General features: G+C 36.7%; 1 protein-coding gene across 1 annotated transcript; it reads right to left on the bottom strand.

The window, feature by feature from the left end:
* Positions 1-10,788: 10,788 nt before the first annotated feature.
* Positions 10,789-15,022, bottom strand: si:dkeyp-67f1.2 (uncharacterized protein LOC556106 homolog). Its single transcript, XM_038268527.1, has 9 exons — positions 14,813-15,022; positions 14,652-14,735; positions 14,537-14,569; positions 14,302-14,425; positions 14,157-14,215; positions 11,709-11,759; positions 11,537-11,621; positions 11,328-11,454; positions 10,789-11,216 (listed from the first exon to the last, which is right to left on the bottom strand). Exons 1-9 carry the CDS (start codon positions 14,823-14,825, stop codon positions 11,124-11,126), a joined length of 669 nt encoding a protein of 222 aa, XP_038124455.1. The 5' UTR covers positions 14,826-15,022; the 3' UTR covers positions 10,789-11,123.
* Positions 15,023-15,272: the final 250 nt, after the last annotated feature.

The raw sequence follows: 15,272 nt of genomic DNA, 5'->3' as shown, positions 1-15,272 counted from the left end.
TTTAGGTATTCATATAGATAAGTCTCCCTAAACAGTGAATATATAAACAGTTTAATGAGCAGCAAAATCCATGTTATAAAAACACAAACAGAAAAGTGAATGTGTTGCAGTCCATATATGTATTAATTCTTATATTTATTGGGCATGCTGCAATCCAGTAATTTCCATGGAAACTGCCCCCCCCCCCCTCCACACACACACACACACACACACACACACACACACACACACACGCAAAAAAAAATTAATAAATAAAACATTTAATAAATAATTAATTCAGACAGTCTGTCTTGGATGAATAAACTAGGTTGGAGTGCCCTCCACTGGCTGATTATGGAACAACACCACATGCTGTATATTAAGTGCTGGTATTTCTCAGTTTTTTAAACCTGCTTGATCCCTGCAAGGCAAGAGACACACAGGAACCTAGAAAGGTCAAAGGTTTTTTAGACCACTAGTTCTATCTAAAGGTTTCTTATGTATATAGATTTTGTGTCTAAGTCTAAACCTATGGAAAGACAACCCAACACCAACACATAGAGTGTGTCCAAACTCCAAGATCCACGCTGGGGTTGAAGTTTATAAAGTAAATACTGTTTGGGTGATTCGTTCATTAATATAATTATACAATTTTACATTTTTTTTATTTTAAAACACCCTGCTTTTTTGCACTTACAAATCATGGAGGGGTCTGAAATTCTCATCATAGGTGCATGTCCACTGAGAGAGATATAATCGGAAAAAATAAAAAATAAAAAAATAATCCAGAAATAAAAATTTATGATTTTTTTAAAACTGTTTATTTGTATGATACAGCTGCAAATAAGTATTTAAACACCTGAGAAAACCAATGTTAATATTTAGTACAGTAGCCTTAGTTTGCAATTACTGAGGTCAAACGTTTCCTGTAGTTTTTCACCAGATTTGCATAAACTGCAGGAGGTATCTTTGTCCACTTCTCCACAAAGATCTTCTCTATATCAATCAGGTTTTTGGGCTGTCGCTTTGAAAGAACAGAGTTTAAGATCCCCCCAAAGATTCTCTATTGGGTTTAGATCTGGAGATTGCCTAGACCACGCCAGAACCATGATATGCTTCTTCAAGAGCAACTCCTTGGTTATGGCCGTGTGCTTCCGGTCATTGTCATGTTGGAAGATCCAGCCTCGATCTTCAACGCACTAACTGAGGGAAGGAGGTTGTTCCCCAAAATCTTGCAATACATGGCTCCGGTCACCCACTCCTTACAGTGCAATACAGTGGAGTCCCCTGTCCTATGTGCAGAAAAACACCCCCAAACCATGATTATACCACCTCCATGCTTCGCTGGTAGGTGCGGCCATCCCTATGTCTGTCCTTGTTTCCCAGTGACCTGGGTTGCCTCTGGATACTGGGGCTTGCCATGCCTCTTTTTCTGTCCGGGGCTCTGAAGGGTGAGGTTGGGGCCAACCACACCTGCTATTAAGCTAGTAAGCCTTTTGAAGAGGCTTTGTGAATCCTTTATACACGAGCATGCTCATGCATAGATACCAAATGAGTTTGGTTCCAGGTGTTTACGGATACACAATAATCACCATTTTTAATATTCCTAATAAGAAAATGTATTTTAAATACTACATACTAAGCTGCAGCTACATATATATATATATATATATATATATATATATATATATATATATATATATATATATATATATATATATATATATAATACGGTATTTATATATATATATACCACCCTGATTAATATTGTCTAATCACCATAGGGTTTGCATTGCACACACATGGATATCTCAGGGATACCCTCTGTTGTCTATTGTCTTCTTTTGGCTCTGATGTTCCTCTCTTCTCATGCAGATATGGAAGCAGACACCTAGGAGTCACTATATCTATTCTTTTTTTGTTGTTTTGCTTTATTTTCTCTGTTTTCATGCACTCTTTATTGTCTCTATCTCTCTCTATCTCTTTCCTTAGTTCTCATCCCCTCTTTCTGTCTTATCTCCTTTTTTGTGTATGTGTCCATTGTATACAATTTTACTGTAAATGGTTTTCAATAAAGTTTAATATAGAATTATCAAGCAGAACCTTATGGCAACTGTCAAAATGGTCTGCTTGTATAAGCAGAGCTTTTGGCCTATCAACTAGCTCCGGGACATCTATTCCCCAGAGCTATATTGGCAAAACAGGTCACAAAAAAAAAGAAAAGAAAAATGTACCCCATGCTATCTGTCAGTTCCAACAGCATAGTCTTCTCCCCCTTGTCTGGTGTTGTCAATTAGAATGAATGTTTGATATCTGAAAAAAACAATATGCTGATAATTTAAAATTTTATAATACATACAATACAAATATATATATATATATATATATATATATATATATATATATATATATATATATATATATATATATATATATATATATATATATATATATATATATATATATATATATATATATATATATATATATATATATATTATTTTATTTTATTTTTTTTGTGTCAGTTTTTATATTTCGGGAAAGAAAACATCATAATGGTGAGAAATGTATTGGAAATATTGTAAAAATGTTGAAAAAATTGGTTGTTGGTTTTATTCATCACAAATACATCATTAGCCATTTAATCTGGAGTATTATTCAAAATGTAGATTCATTCTATTCAGTTACACAGCTGACAGGTATCTTTCTCATATGTCAAATGTTCACTTCGTTAAATATTTTTTTCCTAAGCTTTATAGTCCTCTTTGCCTTTACCTTTGCTCTCCATCAAGGAACGGTGACATCTTCTACTCCAGATCCTGTTGTGCCTTCACCCTCTTACTCCCTCTTCTTTGAAGTTTTCCAGTCTAGAGTGTCCTTGCCTGCTTATTCTCCTCTCCAAAATGACAGACATTTTAAAGATTAATACCCATAATAAAACTTGGCTGTGTGTATTTATGACATCCACTGTGTATCTGTCCAACCTCTTGTGGGTCTTAGGCAGTTATTGGTGGAGTGTCTGGAGGCGGTTAAATGACAGAGAGGTTTGTGGGGTCTGATAAGATCACTACTCCTCTCCTGACTGTAGCTTAGACACAAGAGCCTGAAACTCTTGGCATTCAATCTCTTGTGCACAAATGAAAAAAACTTATCTAATAATTATAAATCATATCCTATTTGTGAGCATGGCTGTAGTCCATGACATAGCTGTCACAGGTTTGATTCCTGTCCTATTGAACTTTACCACATGTGTCTTTCTCACTCCCATTCCTGTCTGCATACTTTCAAAAGATAATAAAGAAAGACATTTTAGATTTGTGCTGAAGCAAAATATTCCTGACTGTGTTGAGGGTAAACATGTGAAACTGCTTTATGAGGCAATTCATATTCACTATAACCATATTTATTATTTTAATTTTTGAAATGTATGGTCATTTTGGTTAACTAAGCTGGAATTATCATTTTGATGAGGCAAGAGTGTTTATCAACAGTAACCAAATCTTACTTCTTCAGATTGAATTAGAAACAAAAACAGCCCTGATGAAGAGCTCAATTTTGTGCTCTGAGTCCACTTTTATATTTGCAGCTGTTTGGGTACTTTATCCTGTACTGAGCTGATGCATTCATTTTGGGAAGTTTAATAGTAAATTACTTCATTTAAATTCAAATCTACGTTATTGATCCAAAAGGGAAATGAAATGTTGTAACTTATACGTTTTGCTTTTCATCAAGTCATTGCTTATATTGATAGCAAAAGACAGGAAGGATCTCTTGTAATGGCCGGTCATACACGGAATCTGGAGAAGCATTTGGCTGAGACACTGCTTAACAATCTTCCAGAGACAATGCTCAAAATTTTCCATAATTTTACACATGTTATGAAGAATTCCTTTTTGTAAAATAATCTCCAGAGGTTTTAGAGGAGTATCCAGGACAGAGACAGCCTTTCTTATCGGCTTGTTGAGCTTCTTTAAATCACTTCCTCTGATGTTGTTACCTCAGCAGATGATGGCAGAAGAGATCCTACTCTTCACAACAGACTTATAGAAGATATGCAGCATTTTGCTTAACCTTTACTTTAACGGCTTGAAAAAATCTCTGTCCTAATCTTAAATGTCTCCCCCTTTTTCGACCTTATCTGTCTGAGTTTAGCTGTAAACCAGGGTTTATCATTGCTATAACTTACCTGGTGCGTGTTGGTTTTCAGCCATCCTTACAGAATCTGATATAGGACGTTAAAAGCCACTGTAAACTCATCCAGGTTAATGGTGGCTGTCCTGAAATCATCTCAGTCAGTGAAATCAAAGCATGCCTTAAGATCGCAGATTTTCTTGCCAATAGGAAGGCCACCAAATGCCGATTGATAGCTGATCGACTCGTGTTTGGAAAAAATTGTGTTAAGCCGTTAATTTCAGCGGGAAATGGGCTTTTGTGTGTCTAGGTACAAATGCAGCACTAATGGGGGCACAGTGTCCTGTTTCCTGTTTTGGGCCTATCCTAAGCGCAGACAAATCCGGAAGGTTGTGTCAGGAAGGCACCCAGAGTTGCAAATTTAAAATGTGTCTGGATAACATAAACCCAATACTGTTTCGATCCAGACCCAGGTTAATACCTACTTCCACACTGATGCTGGTGACAAACAGTGTATTGATGAACACGTGGCTACTGTTTGTTAGCAAATAAGAAAAAAGACTGAGATGGTTTGAAAATGGATACAGAAAGAATATTGAGTACGTCAACAGAAGGATTTTGATTCTGAAGGAAGCCCAAATATAAGATTTAGCGGAAAAGAAGGTAGTTAGTATAAGAAAAAAAGATGTGAAAGATAGGGTTGGATGCAGACAGATGCTTCTCTTTGGTGACCAATGAAGAAAAAAGCCAAGGAAGTGATGTGGCCAGCACTGTGAAAATAAGAAAAGTTCAAGCTGGAAGTGATTCCACTCATTTGGATCGGGGAGCAAATGCTTTTGGCAATATAGTGTATTTGATTCCAAGATGAAAAAGACTCAAAAAGCGCTTGGAATATAGTGTGAACTTTGGTGTTCAATGAATTATGCGTTTAAAGCTGCAGATGGATTCAGATGTTGCTGCAGAGTTGATGGATTGAGTAAACATCCTTACTGATACTGATATTAGTTACAGCAATGCTATTCTTAGGCCATATGAGTTAAGTACAAAGAAATTGATTGATTGATTGCTTAATTAAAACTAAGAGAGCAGGGGGGCAGTTTCCTCTCACAGCTGTTAAAATCAACAAAACTAGACTTTGGGCCGGATCTATCAAAGGTTTGCGTGTATAAAAACGTGAGCTATTTCACTGCGCATGCTAAAAAATGTACAAACTGATCTATCAACAGCGTGCTAAAAGGATTTGGTCTTTAAAACGTGCTAAATAGCGCCTCTTATTCATTTAGTACTTTTTCTGCAATGAATATGCAATATGGGGCGTTTACACGCAAAAGTGCGTCTTGTGGGAGGATAACATGTAAATATATTAATTTAGCACTCGCAAAGTGATTTATTAAACCTGAAAGCAATTTTGCTAACGGTATCTGACTCTATATTTAACACGTTTCAAAAGAAGGTGCAAATGGTCTGTATGCGTAATTGCGCACACATGGCAGCGGTTATTGTCGCAAGAAGGAGACATGAAATGAAGCAAGGAGACGCAGAGAACGCATTTTTTCACTCCGAGTGAATATTTTTGCAATGAACGAGGAAACGATCATCAAAACATATCGTTTATCCAGCATTGCCATTTTGGAGCTGTTGGGGGAACTCCGAATGGATTTGGAGCCAGCCACAAGGAGGACCCACGCAATACCAGATATCACAAAACTCCTTGCAACATTGCACTTTTTTGCATCTGGGTCATTCCAGCGTACGGTTGCAGCGAGAGCTGGGATCTCCCAATCTCGTTTTTTCAGAAGTGCTGTCTGACGGGGTCGGGGTTCTCCCCCTGCGCCTGTGGAGCAACATGCGGGGATGCGTACGCGCAGTATCTCATCCACTGTCACTTCTTGTGAGCCATTTGGTATGGGCATTTTTTTTACAGGCCAATACAAAACACCTGTTTTTTTGTGTGCTTTTTTTACTGCAGTGAAGTAGAAATTCAGCCACATACCACCTTAGGGAATAAAGGTTGCCAAAGTTTTTACTTTATATATATATATATATATATATATATATATATATATAAACTTTGGCAACCTTTATTCCCTAAGGTGGTATGTGGCTGAATTTCTACTTCACTGCAGTAAAAAAACTAACAAAAAAAAACCTCCTACTAAAGTGAGCACCCTCAAAGTGAGCTGGTACCTCACTAATGAGATGATCAAACAAGAACTAGTGAAGTTCCTTCTGAGTTCCTCATTTGATGAAACTCCAGCAGAATTAATAGACAAGAGTAACATTACTCCCTTGTGGGAATCAGAAAGGACATCAGGATAAATGGATTTCTTCTACATTATGTTGTTTAATAATATATAGAGTCTGTGATTACAAAAAATTTCAATGTTAAAAAATGTAGCTTAAAAACATCAACCTGGAGAAACACACACAAAGAAAAGCTGCTATTAGAAAAGTTTTATTGACATGAATGAAGCCGAGACAGAGTTGCCTTACGCTTAAATGAAATTGATAAATTCAGAGAATTATGGGAGAAGAGTAAGAACCGACAATAAACACTGTTGGATTACTATTTTTTATTGCACAAGCGCATTTCTACAATCATTGGATATGGAATAATCATTGGATATCTGTAGAATTATATTAACAAATGCATTACCTTTATAAATGGGAAGTACTATCTTACATCTGGTCCACAAACTTAGACCCATAGGCCTAAGGTTTCCATGCCATCTCTTTTAAAGCCTACAAACCTATTCGAATAAAGATGAGAGGTCGTTTTTGGGATTGTGTGAATCTGCAGTGGTTGGGAGAATGAATGGGGGACAGGGCAAAGACATCCAAGGCTCTTCCACCAAAGAAGCAATACATTTCCACAATTTCTGTCTGGAACTTCCTCTGTTCACACCTTTTACTATTGCTGCCAGCTGAGAATACTACATTATTCACCATCACCTACATTTGAGGTTCTCAAATGTCTGCAGAAAGCCACAGTACTTAAGATTTTTCTAAGAAAATCTTAAAGTATTATTTTGCGTGTAGAAAGTGTTCATGACCATTGATGAAATGTTTAGTTTTTTGTTTAAGAAATAAGACCACTATTTTTTTCCCTAAGCTTTACATTTCTATACATATATGGAGCATATTTTAAATAAAAACATGAAAATCTGCTGAAAAATGAACAAAACACCAAGAAAACCAAAGTGCAAAGAATGTTTTTATTTGCTCATCTTTTTTTCTTTGTATTTTTTATGGTGTATAAATTCTAATGCTCACTCTTTATTTTTCACTTTGAAAGATGCCACTAAATATGGTTTACCACTTACTATTATCGAATATAAGCTATTTCCTTTTAAACTTTCTGTCACCAGTCTACTCAAACCTTCACATTGTGTTCAGCTCACTCTGCATCTGTTCCCTATTTTAACAAAACCAGTATGAATACTTTTTAATGAACCATACCCTACAAGCGTATGGCTAGATTTTGGCTTTAAAGTTTCGAAGTCCAAATTTGCAAGAAAACAGCTTCACAGACAAGCAGTTTAGGTGTTACATATTCATGACTGTGGAGCTCATTTGTTCAATAAAAACAAACTGAACAAAGCATCAGAGAAGGTGCTGAACTGCTGGGCAGCTGAGATCCATCATCAACTAATTAAAAGAAAATATTTAACTTTCACAACAGCAAAAGTTTGTCTCCCTCAGTTCCCAAACACTTCAAGAGGGCTATTAAAGCAAGGCATGATGAAACGTTGTGATAAACGGCTCTATATAAACAGTAACCTTCTTTCAAAATGAGTTACACAGTGGAGAAAATAGTCTCCTTCTCTACGTTTTTCTACAGTCATAAACGCTCCATAGAGTCTATTTTACATCGTTAGTTGGATTTCACAAGACTGGAGCAAATGATCTAAATAGGAAAGGAATCTATAAAGGAACAGGAAGGTCTTTAATGGTGGCATCAGTGCCAGCAGCTGTTTGGTTGATGAAGGGGGGAGTCCTGCTGCTTGGCCAGGCTCACACAGAGGATATTGTGCTGAGAGGAATTAATAGGACATGACAGCATAAACAGTCACTGAGACACACTGTTCAGAAAACTTCTTTTCAGCTGGATTAAGACCTATTTTTTGGTCCGCTTGTTCACTTCCTTTGGGTAAATATGTGAAAGGTAGAGAGAAAAAAACAGAAAGATGCCAGATAAATCTAAAGCATTATTAAATATCTTATAAAGAGGTGTTTTGTCACATGGGATCTGCTTGGTTATCCTAATGTTGTTGAGGAATGAATCACATAGTGTGTTTCATGAGGCAGACAGGAGGAAACTCACCTTAGTACTAAGGGTCACTGCCACGTTCCCAGCATGAATCAGGAATTCAGTGACTGGTCAGAGACCTGCTGGGGCTCAGGGTGGAGAGAGTCACTTTAGCCATTCATCTTTGTCTGCTTATTCAAGGTCAGGTCACAGAGGCGACAGGTCCAGGTGGGGAAACCAAGACACCCCAGTACTCTGGGGAGATCCTGCTGATTCCTGGGCCAGAAGGGGAATAAACCATCGCAGGAGGTTTGTGTCTGCTGTGGGATCTTCTCCCGGGAGGAAGTCCCGATAGCTTTCTAAAGAGAAGAACTAGGTGGGAGGTGACTCTGTTCCAAGTTTCAGGATGAACCCTGATACCTTCTAATAGAATTTCGTAAATTTTTTAACACATCGATAAATAAAAAACAGATATATTTTATTCTATTCTAACCTTGTTTCAGTTGCTTGCATCAGCAGGTTGAGAGAGTTTCTACAATAACTTGAGTCTATTGTTTCTCCTCTCCAGTTGCCAAGCAAAGAGATAAAGGGAAACCTTTTCAACCAATTATGATCGTCCCTCAGAAGCAGCACTCCAAAACAAACACAAAAACTGTTAAATACAGAACTATTGGACTTCTACAAAATCTGAATTCTGTAGAGAAATTTAGTTTTGATCCATTTTGTATGTTAAAGGGGCAAGCAAGTCTGTCTCAGTTGTTTTTTTTTTAAAGATGTTTCAGTGTCTCATAAGCACAAAAGCTGCATGGCATTGCCCAAACTTCAAACCGGTCCTTCAAACATTCTTGGTGAGAAATCTCAGACAGTTTCAAAGTGTAAAAAATTTACTCAAAGAGATATTTGTCTTCAAAGAAGCCAAAATATGATTATCTAGATAAATGTTCAAAGTCACGAAGAGTCATAGAGATCAAAGTGTGACTCAGAGGCCCTATAAAAAAAAAAAAAAAATCAGTTGAAGAAAAATCAAGGACCAAAAGACAGACAACTCTTTTCTCCATATACTTCATTTTGTTGACTCTAAACAAACTGATGCACTTTATTCCCAAAGAGATCCATTTCTGCCTCATTTCAGAAAGACTTGCTCATTAAAGAAAAATAACATTAATTTCAGACTGCTGTGCAGCTGCTACAGTGGTGATGTCTCCTTTGGCCATTACAGTTTTCCTGTTATCCCCTCTACATACTGCCACCGCTCATTCATTGTCTGCCTGAGACAGAAAGCCTGGGGTCAGCCTGAAGCTGTTCTTAAGCCTTCTGAGAGGGTTTTCACCATCCACATCACACCTGTTTTTTGTCTTTTTCGGATAAAACTACCAACTCTTTTATAAGGGATTTTTTTTTTTTTTTTTTTTTGAGAGAGTGAAAACAACTTGCCCTTAATCCTAGATACTATGAAATGATTCCAGTACATTCGCTAATATTTATCTTCATGTTTTTCTATATGTGAACATGCATGAGTTTTTATTTATTTAATTTGTTTAAAACTTATATGTAGTAAAAATGTTTCCAGAACTCAAATTGGGTTGGACTTCTAAAATAAAACAACTTAAATACATAACCAACAATTATTTATGACTTGGAAGATTTTTGTGTATCAAATTATTTTCTTTAAATCTGTCAGGTTGCATGTAGGTTTTTAGAGGACCCAAACACAGAGATGGAAGCTCAGGTGGTTTCTTGCAGATTTAATAACCAATGGTGGAAAGTGAAGCATTAATCCAAAAAATAACTTAACAAGGAATGCTTGAACCAGAACAAAGGGGAAAACATGTTTTAAGGAGGGAATTCAGAAATAAAGAAAGTCCGGCAAACAGTAACTGGAGAGGAGGAGTATGTATGCCATACAGAGCAAAGACTGGAGTAATCAACTGATAGGGAGCAGGTGTGGACAGAAGGATCTAGAAGGGAGCTAGGGGAAGGAGACTGACACAATGGGGCAACAGACGGTATACAAAAAAAATACATCTAAATAAAACCAGAAATCAACTAGAATGACACAAAATGGAAATGAAGCCAATAAACCCCCCCCAAAAAAACTTAAACAGAACCAAAAAGTGCATAAAAATGACTAAATCAAATCTTTTTGTTATAATGAAATAAATATCTGTTTTCTTTTAAATTTCCATTTTTAAATGGCCTTTGGAAAAATAGTTTAATCTTCCTCCATAATCAGCAGTGTTAATTCACAAGCATATTAGGCCTACTCACATAAAAATAAGAAGTACAGTACAGTTAAGCTAAACAATGAACATATTATCTCCAAAATGTTACCTAAGTTAATATAAAAGAATAAATGTAACTAGTTATTATCCAGGTGTCTTTTATCTATCCAGGTGTCTGAAGGGCTGTTTACTGTATGGGCCTACAGTGCTACAGTGTTTTGTTTAATTGGGCAAAATAAAAGAACAGAATTGAATAGAATTCAACTTCATTATCATTAGAATTGTCACAAGTACAAAATTTACTCTCTGCATTTAACCCATACCTTTGGGGAGCAGTAGGGTGTCAATGTGAGGCGCCTGGGGAGAGGTGTGGGGATTAAGGGTCTTGCCCAAAGTGGCAGCCGTGGGAGTGGGGCTTGAACTCAGAACCTCTGGGATCCAAGAGCAATACCTTAACCACTAGGCTACCACCTTCCCGAAAGATTTCCTAAAGTTTTAAGTCTGTTGCAGATTAATAAGCCCCGCCCCATTAAATTGGATTTTTAGACACTCTTAGTCATTGGGAAACAGCCACCCACTTCCACCATCTCTGGCCATCCATCGAAAACATTTGTTTTCTCATCATTCTCAGCTCGCTAGCAGAGAAAAAGAGGGAAAAATTAGTTTTGTGGACGGTGCTTTGCCTTCTTGTATATTTTCTGAATCTTTGATGCACAGATAAAATGACACAGACAGGGTTCACTGACCTGCTCGAAGATGCTTTTGATTTTTTTCCCTGCTCTTCCAGCAAACACCCAGTTGTCTCTGTGTTTAACAGAGCGGATCAAAGTGCTTCCCATATCAACAAACATCTGCCTTATTTCATCTGTCATCCTGCAACAAATGAGCAGAAAGGGTCATTGTTCTGTGACACCAGATCGTTTTTAAATGTTGGAAAGTTTTGATTCGGGTTTACTTTGTTGCTGCATCATCAAAGGAGGCCACCAGCACAATCATTCCAGGCTTTATTTTCTCCAAATACGTCAGGATGTCTGCTGAGTCTAATGTGGAATAAAAAAAAAATAAATAGGAGCTTTATGAAGGCTGAACATTTTAGGTTTTCATAAAAAATTGTCATCGATACTTACTTCCACTTATCATATTAAGATAGTCAAACCTTTCTACAACTCCAGTCTCATCTATAGGTGGCAAAACAAAAAACAAGTTTTTTAGTATTTTATTTACAGTCATGGGAATAAAACTGTGAATAAAGCCATGGGACATCTAATTTCACCACATGATTAAAAAGCTTGATCGCTGAGGTAGGTATTTTCTGTCTGACTCCATCAGTCGTCTCCCTTCACAGCACAGCTTCAGTTCATCAAAGTTTGTACACATTTGTTTCCACACAGCCTTTTTAAATGTCTCACCACAGTATTTCAATCAAGTTAAGCTCTGGATTTTGCTGGGGTATTGCAACAGCTTGATTCTTTTCATTTTCACCCACTGTTCTCGATCTCAGTGCCTGTTCTACACGTGCCGGGTCTCTGCAAATTAAATCATTTACATACACATACCTAATCAGCATGTGCACCAAATGATGTCTAAGTCAGACCTTTCCCTTTGGCTTATTAACTAGAGTGTAATAGATAGACCTGGAGGCCAGAGCAAAAGTATTCAGGCCCCTTAAATGGTTTTAAATGTAATGCATACATATTAGATAAGAGAGTAAACCTGTATGTGATTTAATTTCACTATCAGGCTATTAAAGTCTTTATTGGCTTATCGAACAAGTGAACAAACATCATCATGAAGACCTAGGAACACAGCAGACAGTTCAGAGATAACGTTGTGGATAAGTATAAATCCTGGCTTGTTAAAAAACAAATATATATATATATATATATATATATATATATATATATATATATATATATATATATATATATATATATTTTTTTTTTTTTTTTTTTTTTTTTTTATTTTCTTTTTTTTAAAGCTTTGAATATGGCAGAGTTGAGTATAGCAGTATTTAAACCCAAGACACGGCCATCCAACTGACCTGAAAGGCTAGTAGGGATATATAATTTTGCCAGAAAATTTAAATAGCATTTTTTTCTTTACCTAAATTGCAACTGCAATTTCCTCTGTGCTAATGACAAGAATAAGTTCAGGTTCACCTCCATGGAATTGTCCACAGACACAATGCTCTCCTCCCCTGGTGGGAAAACTACATAAAGTGTATTGAGACAATTGTATTTACCACTGTTATTATATTGCAAATACAAGTGATTTATAGCCAGGTAAGGAGAGCATGAATCAGTGAAGACAAGTTGACCATGGTAACTTTGGACGAGCTGCAGAGATCCACAGTGTAGATGAGAAAATCTATTGACAGAACTTAACAAATATAGCCAAAGAGAAATTGATGAGTAGTAAAGCCTAATTCTGCCCTGTACTGACTGGGCAAAAAAAGTTTACTGAGACATTGAAAAGACGAGATGAATTATGTCCAAATGACGTCTAAATTTGGTTAAAAAGTAAAGGGTGAAAAGCCGTAATTCTATGATAATTCAAAATATGTAAAAAAATGGGTTTTCAATGTCTTTTCGACATCTATTGTTGGACTAAGGTGGAGAAAAAAATCAGAGCGATCAAACACAGCCCAATTTTTAAAAACTATTCCAGGACTAAATCTAGATTATCATGGACCAACCAGATTTAGCCTAAAAGCCACCTTATAAATGATGTCTGGTGTTTGAGGGGTTCACTCTGCTCTCCGGCTTGAGAAATTCTTCATCAATACCTGTCCATAAACCGTCAAGCAAGGACTGTTTGTGGGCATCCACATTGGCTGAAAAACAGCAATCGTATTTACTGTAAAGACATAAAATGAGGATAAATCTGATGTTTTCTTAGTGTGGGCAGAGGATACAAAAACTGGAGAGATATTCTATTCAATTGATAATTTATTACTTCTTTTCCTTCTTTGACTTGACAACAAATACAAACCAATCCATTATTGACCTCTTAGGAGGCTGCAGTAAAAAAATATATATATCCCTGAGCTGAATTCTGTTTTTAAGCCGAGTTAAAAATAGTCTGAATAGAAATTTATTCTTTGCAACAAAGTCCAAACACATTGATACCTTCACATCACCCTTAACTCACCACCGCCTATCATGAGACATGGTGGGGGAAGCATCATTCTGTGGAGATGCTCTTTTTAAAGCAGGAAAAAGGACGCTAATCGGTTGTTGGGAAGTGAAATAAAGCTATGTGCTTGAGAAATGCTTGAGAATGGTTAGAGTAAGAGGCTGCAAATTATTAGAGTTAAACAATATCCATGGTTTAGAACGGATTTATCAAGTATTTGACCAAATTAGTAAAGAATATAATGCAAAAACCTCAGTTTATAGATTTCAAAATCTAGCAAAGACAAAAACTCACTGAAAAGGGTGTTAATACTTTTGCGAAGCACTATACTTCTTAAAAAAATAAACCTTTAAGGCCTACATTATTCAGCTGATACTACTTTAGGCTTGAAAATGAACTGTGTCAGGGTACAGAGTTTAAGGTTTGTGATCAATATTTACCATTTACCACCACAATGTTCAGTCCTGGTCCCACGTTGTTCAAAATGTGACTCATAACGCTGTTAAGATGCAGACGAAAGTTGATTTTCACAGACAGGTCACAGCTTTTCTCTCTCAGCATAGGAAGTTTGAACAACACACATACTTTTTACCGTTGAAACAGATTTTTGGCCCAACAACATTAGCAGCTCCACTCCAAATTTTAAAAGGAAAGTGGTCTTTGGGACAGACTGCGGAGAGCCTGCACTTTGGAGCAGCTTTAGCTGTGCCTTAAAATGTAAATCAGACATAAAATACAGACATTCTTTCAATGCAATCTAAATTGGAATTAAAAATTATTAGAAGTCAAGGTGAGTAGCAAAAGCTGAAGTTTTTCTTACCTGTTTTGAATTTAAACTCTGTTTTGTTGAATCCTGAAATAAGGTTTATATAATTTAGATGTTACTGAGTATTGCTTAGCTTTTAAGACTTAGGAATACAAATAAACCAACTCACCAAAAACATTTTGCACCTGTTCATCAAATGAAGTCAGGAAAAAGATTAGAAGGAGCACAATCACAGCAAAGAGGGTCAGAATAGCTGCCAATGAAGAAGAAAGATACATGAAGATAAAGAGTCTCAGAAACCGACCTACCAGTTTTAGAATAAACCCTTACTTCGATCCTTCATTTCTGTGACAAATTAAGACGTTTATGCCAAAATGAACCCTTTCAGATGCTCTTCATGCGATCCTTAAAAAAACAAAACTGACACAACAAAGCTTTGGTGTCATCTTATCTGCTGCAGACGTCTCCTGATAATTTCCCAGCAGCCATCTCTTATGGGACCAACATTTGTGTAAACTAAGAGGGGGGAAAAAAAGTGTGTCAGCGCTCTTAGAGTAACAAAAAGACCAGGACATGGCATTAACAACACACACAGACACACGCCCACAAACACACGGATATATATCACACCCAGTGTGAACTCGATGGTCAGGTTTCCCTTTTAAACCTTGAGGTTTACTCAGGTACCGAAGTACAGGGTACACTGAATCTGCTGTGCAAATATGACAGTTGAAGAAAGGGAATGCAGGACAGTAAAGGGGGTGGTGGTGGGGGGGCAAAAGCATCATAT

This window comes from Cyprinodon tularosa, unplaced genomic scaffold (genome assembly GCF_016077235.1).
Source record: "Cyprinodon tularosa strain WSP-4 unplaced genomic scaffold, ASM1607723v1 ctg700, whole genome shotgun sequence".
Taxonomy (NCBI): domain Eukaryota; kingdom Metazoa; phylum Chordata; class Actinopteri; order Cyprinodontiformes; family Cyprinodontidae; genus Cyprinodon; species Cyprinodon tularosa.
Note: the sequence above shows the minus strand (reverse complement) of the source record. Positions and strands in the feature narration are given on the sequence as shown.

Coding starts and splice junctions, on each gene's coding strand:
- si:dkeyp-67f1.2 (XM_038268527.1), bottom strand. Junction 14,570..14,651: donor ACAGGTGCAAAATGTTTTTG/GTGAGTTGGTTT, acceptor ACCTTATTTCAG/GATTCAACAAAACAGAGTTT. Junction 11,455..11,536: donor TTTGATGATGCAGCAACAAA/GTAAACCCGAAT, acceptor CATTTGTTGCAG/GATGACAGATGAAATAAGGC.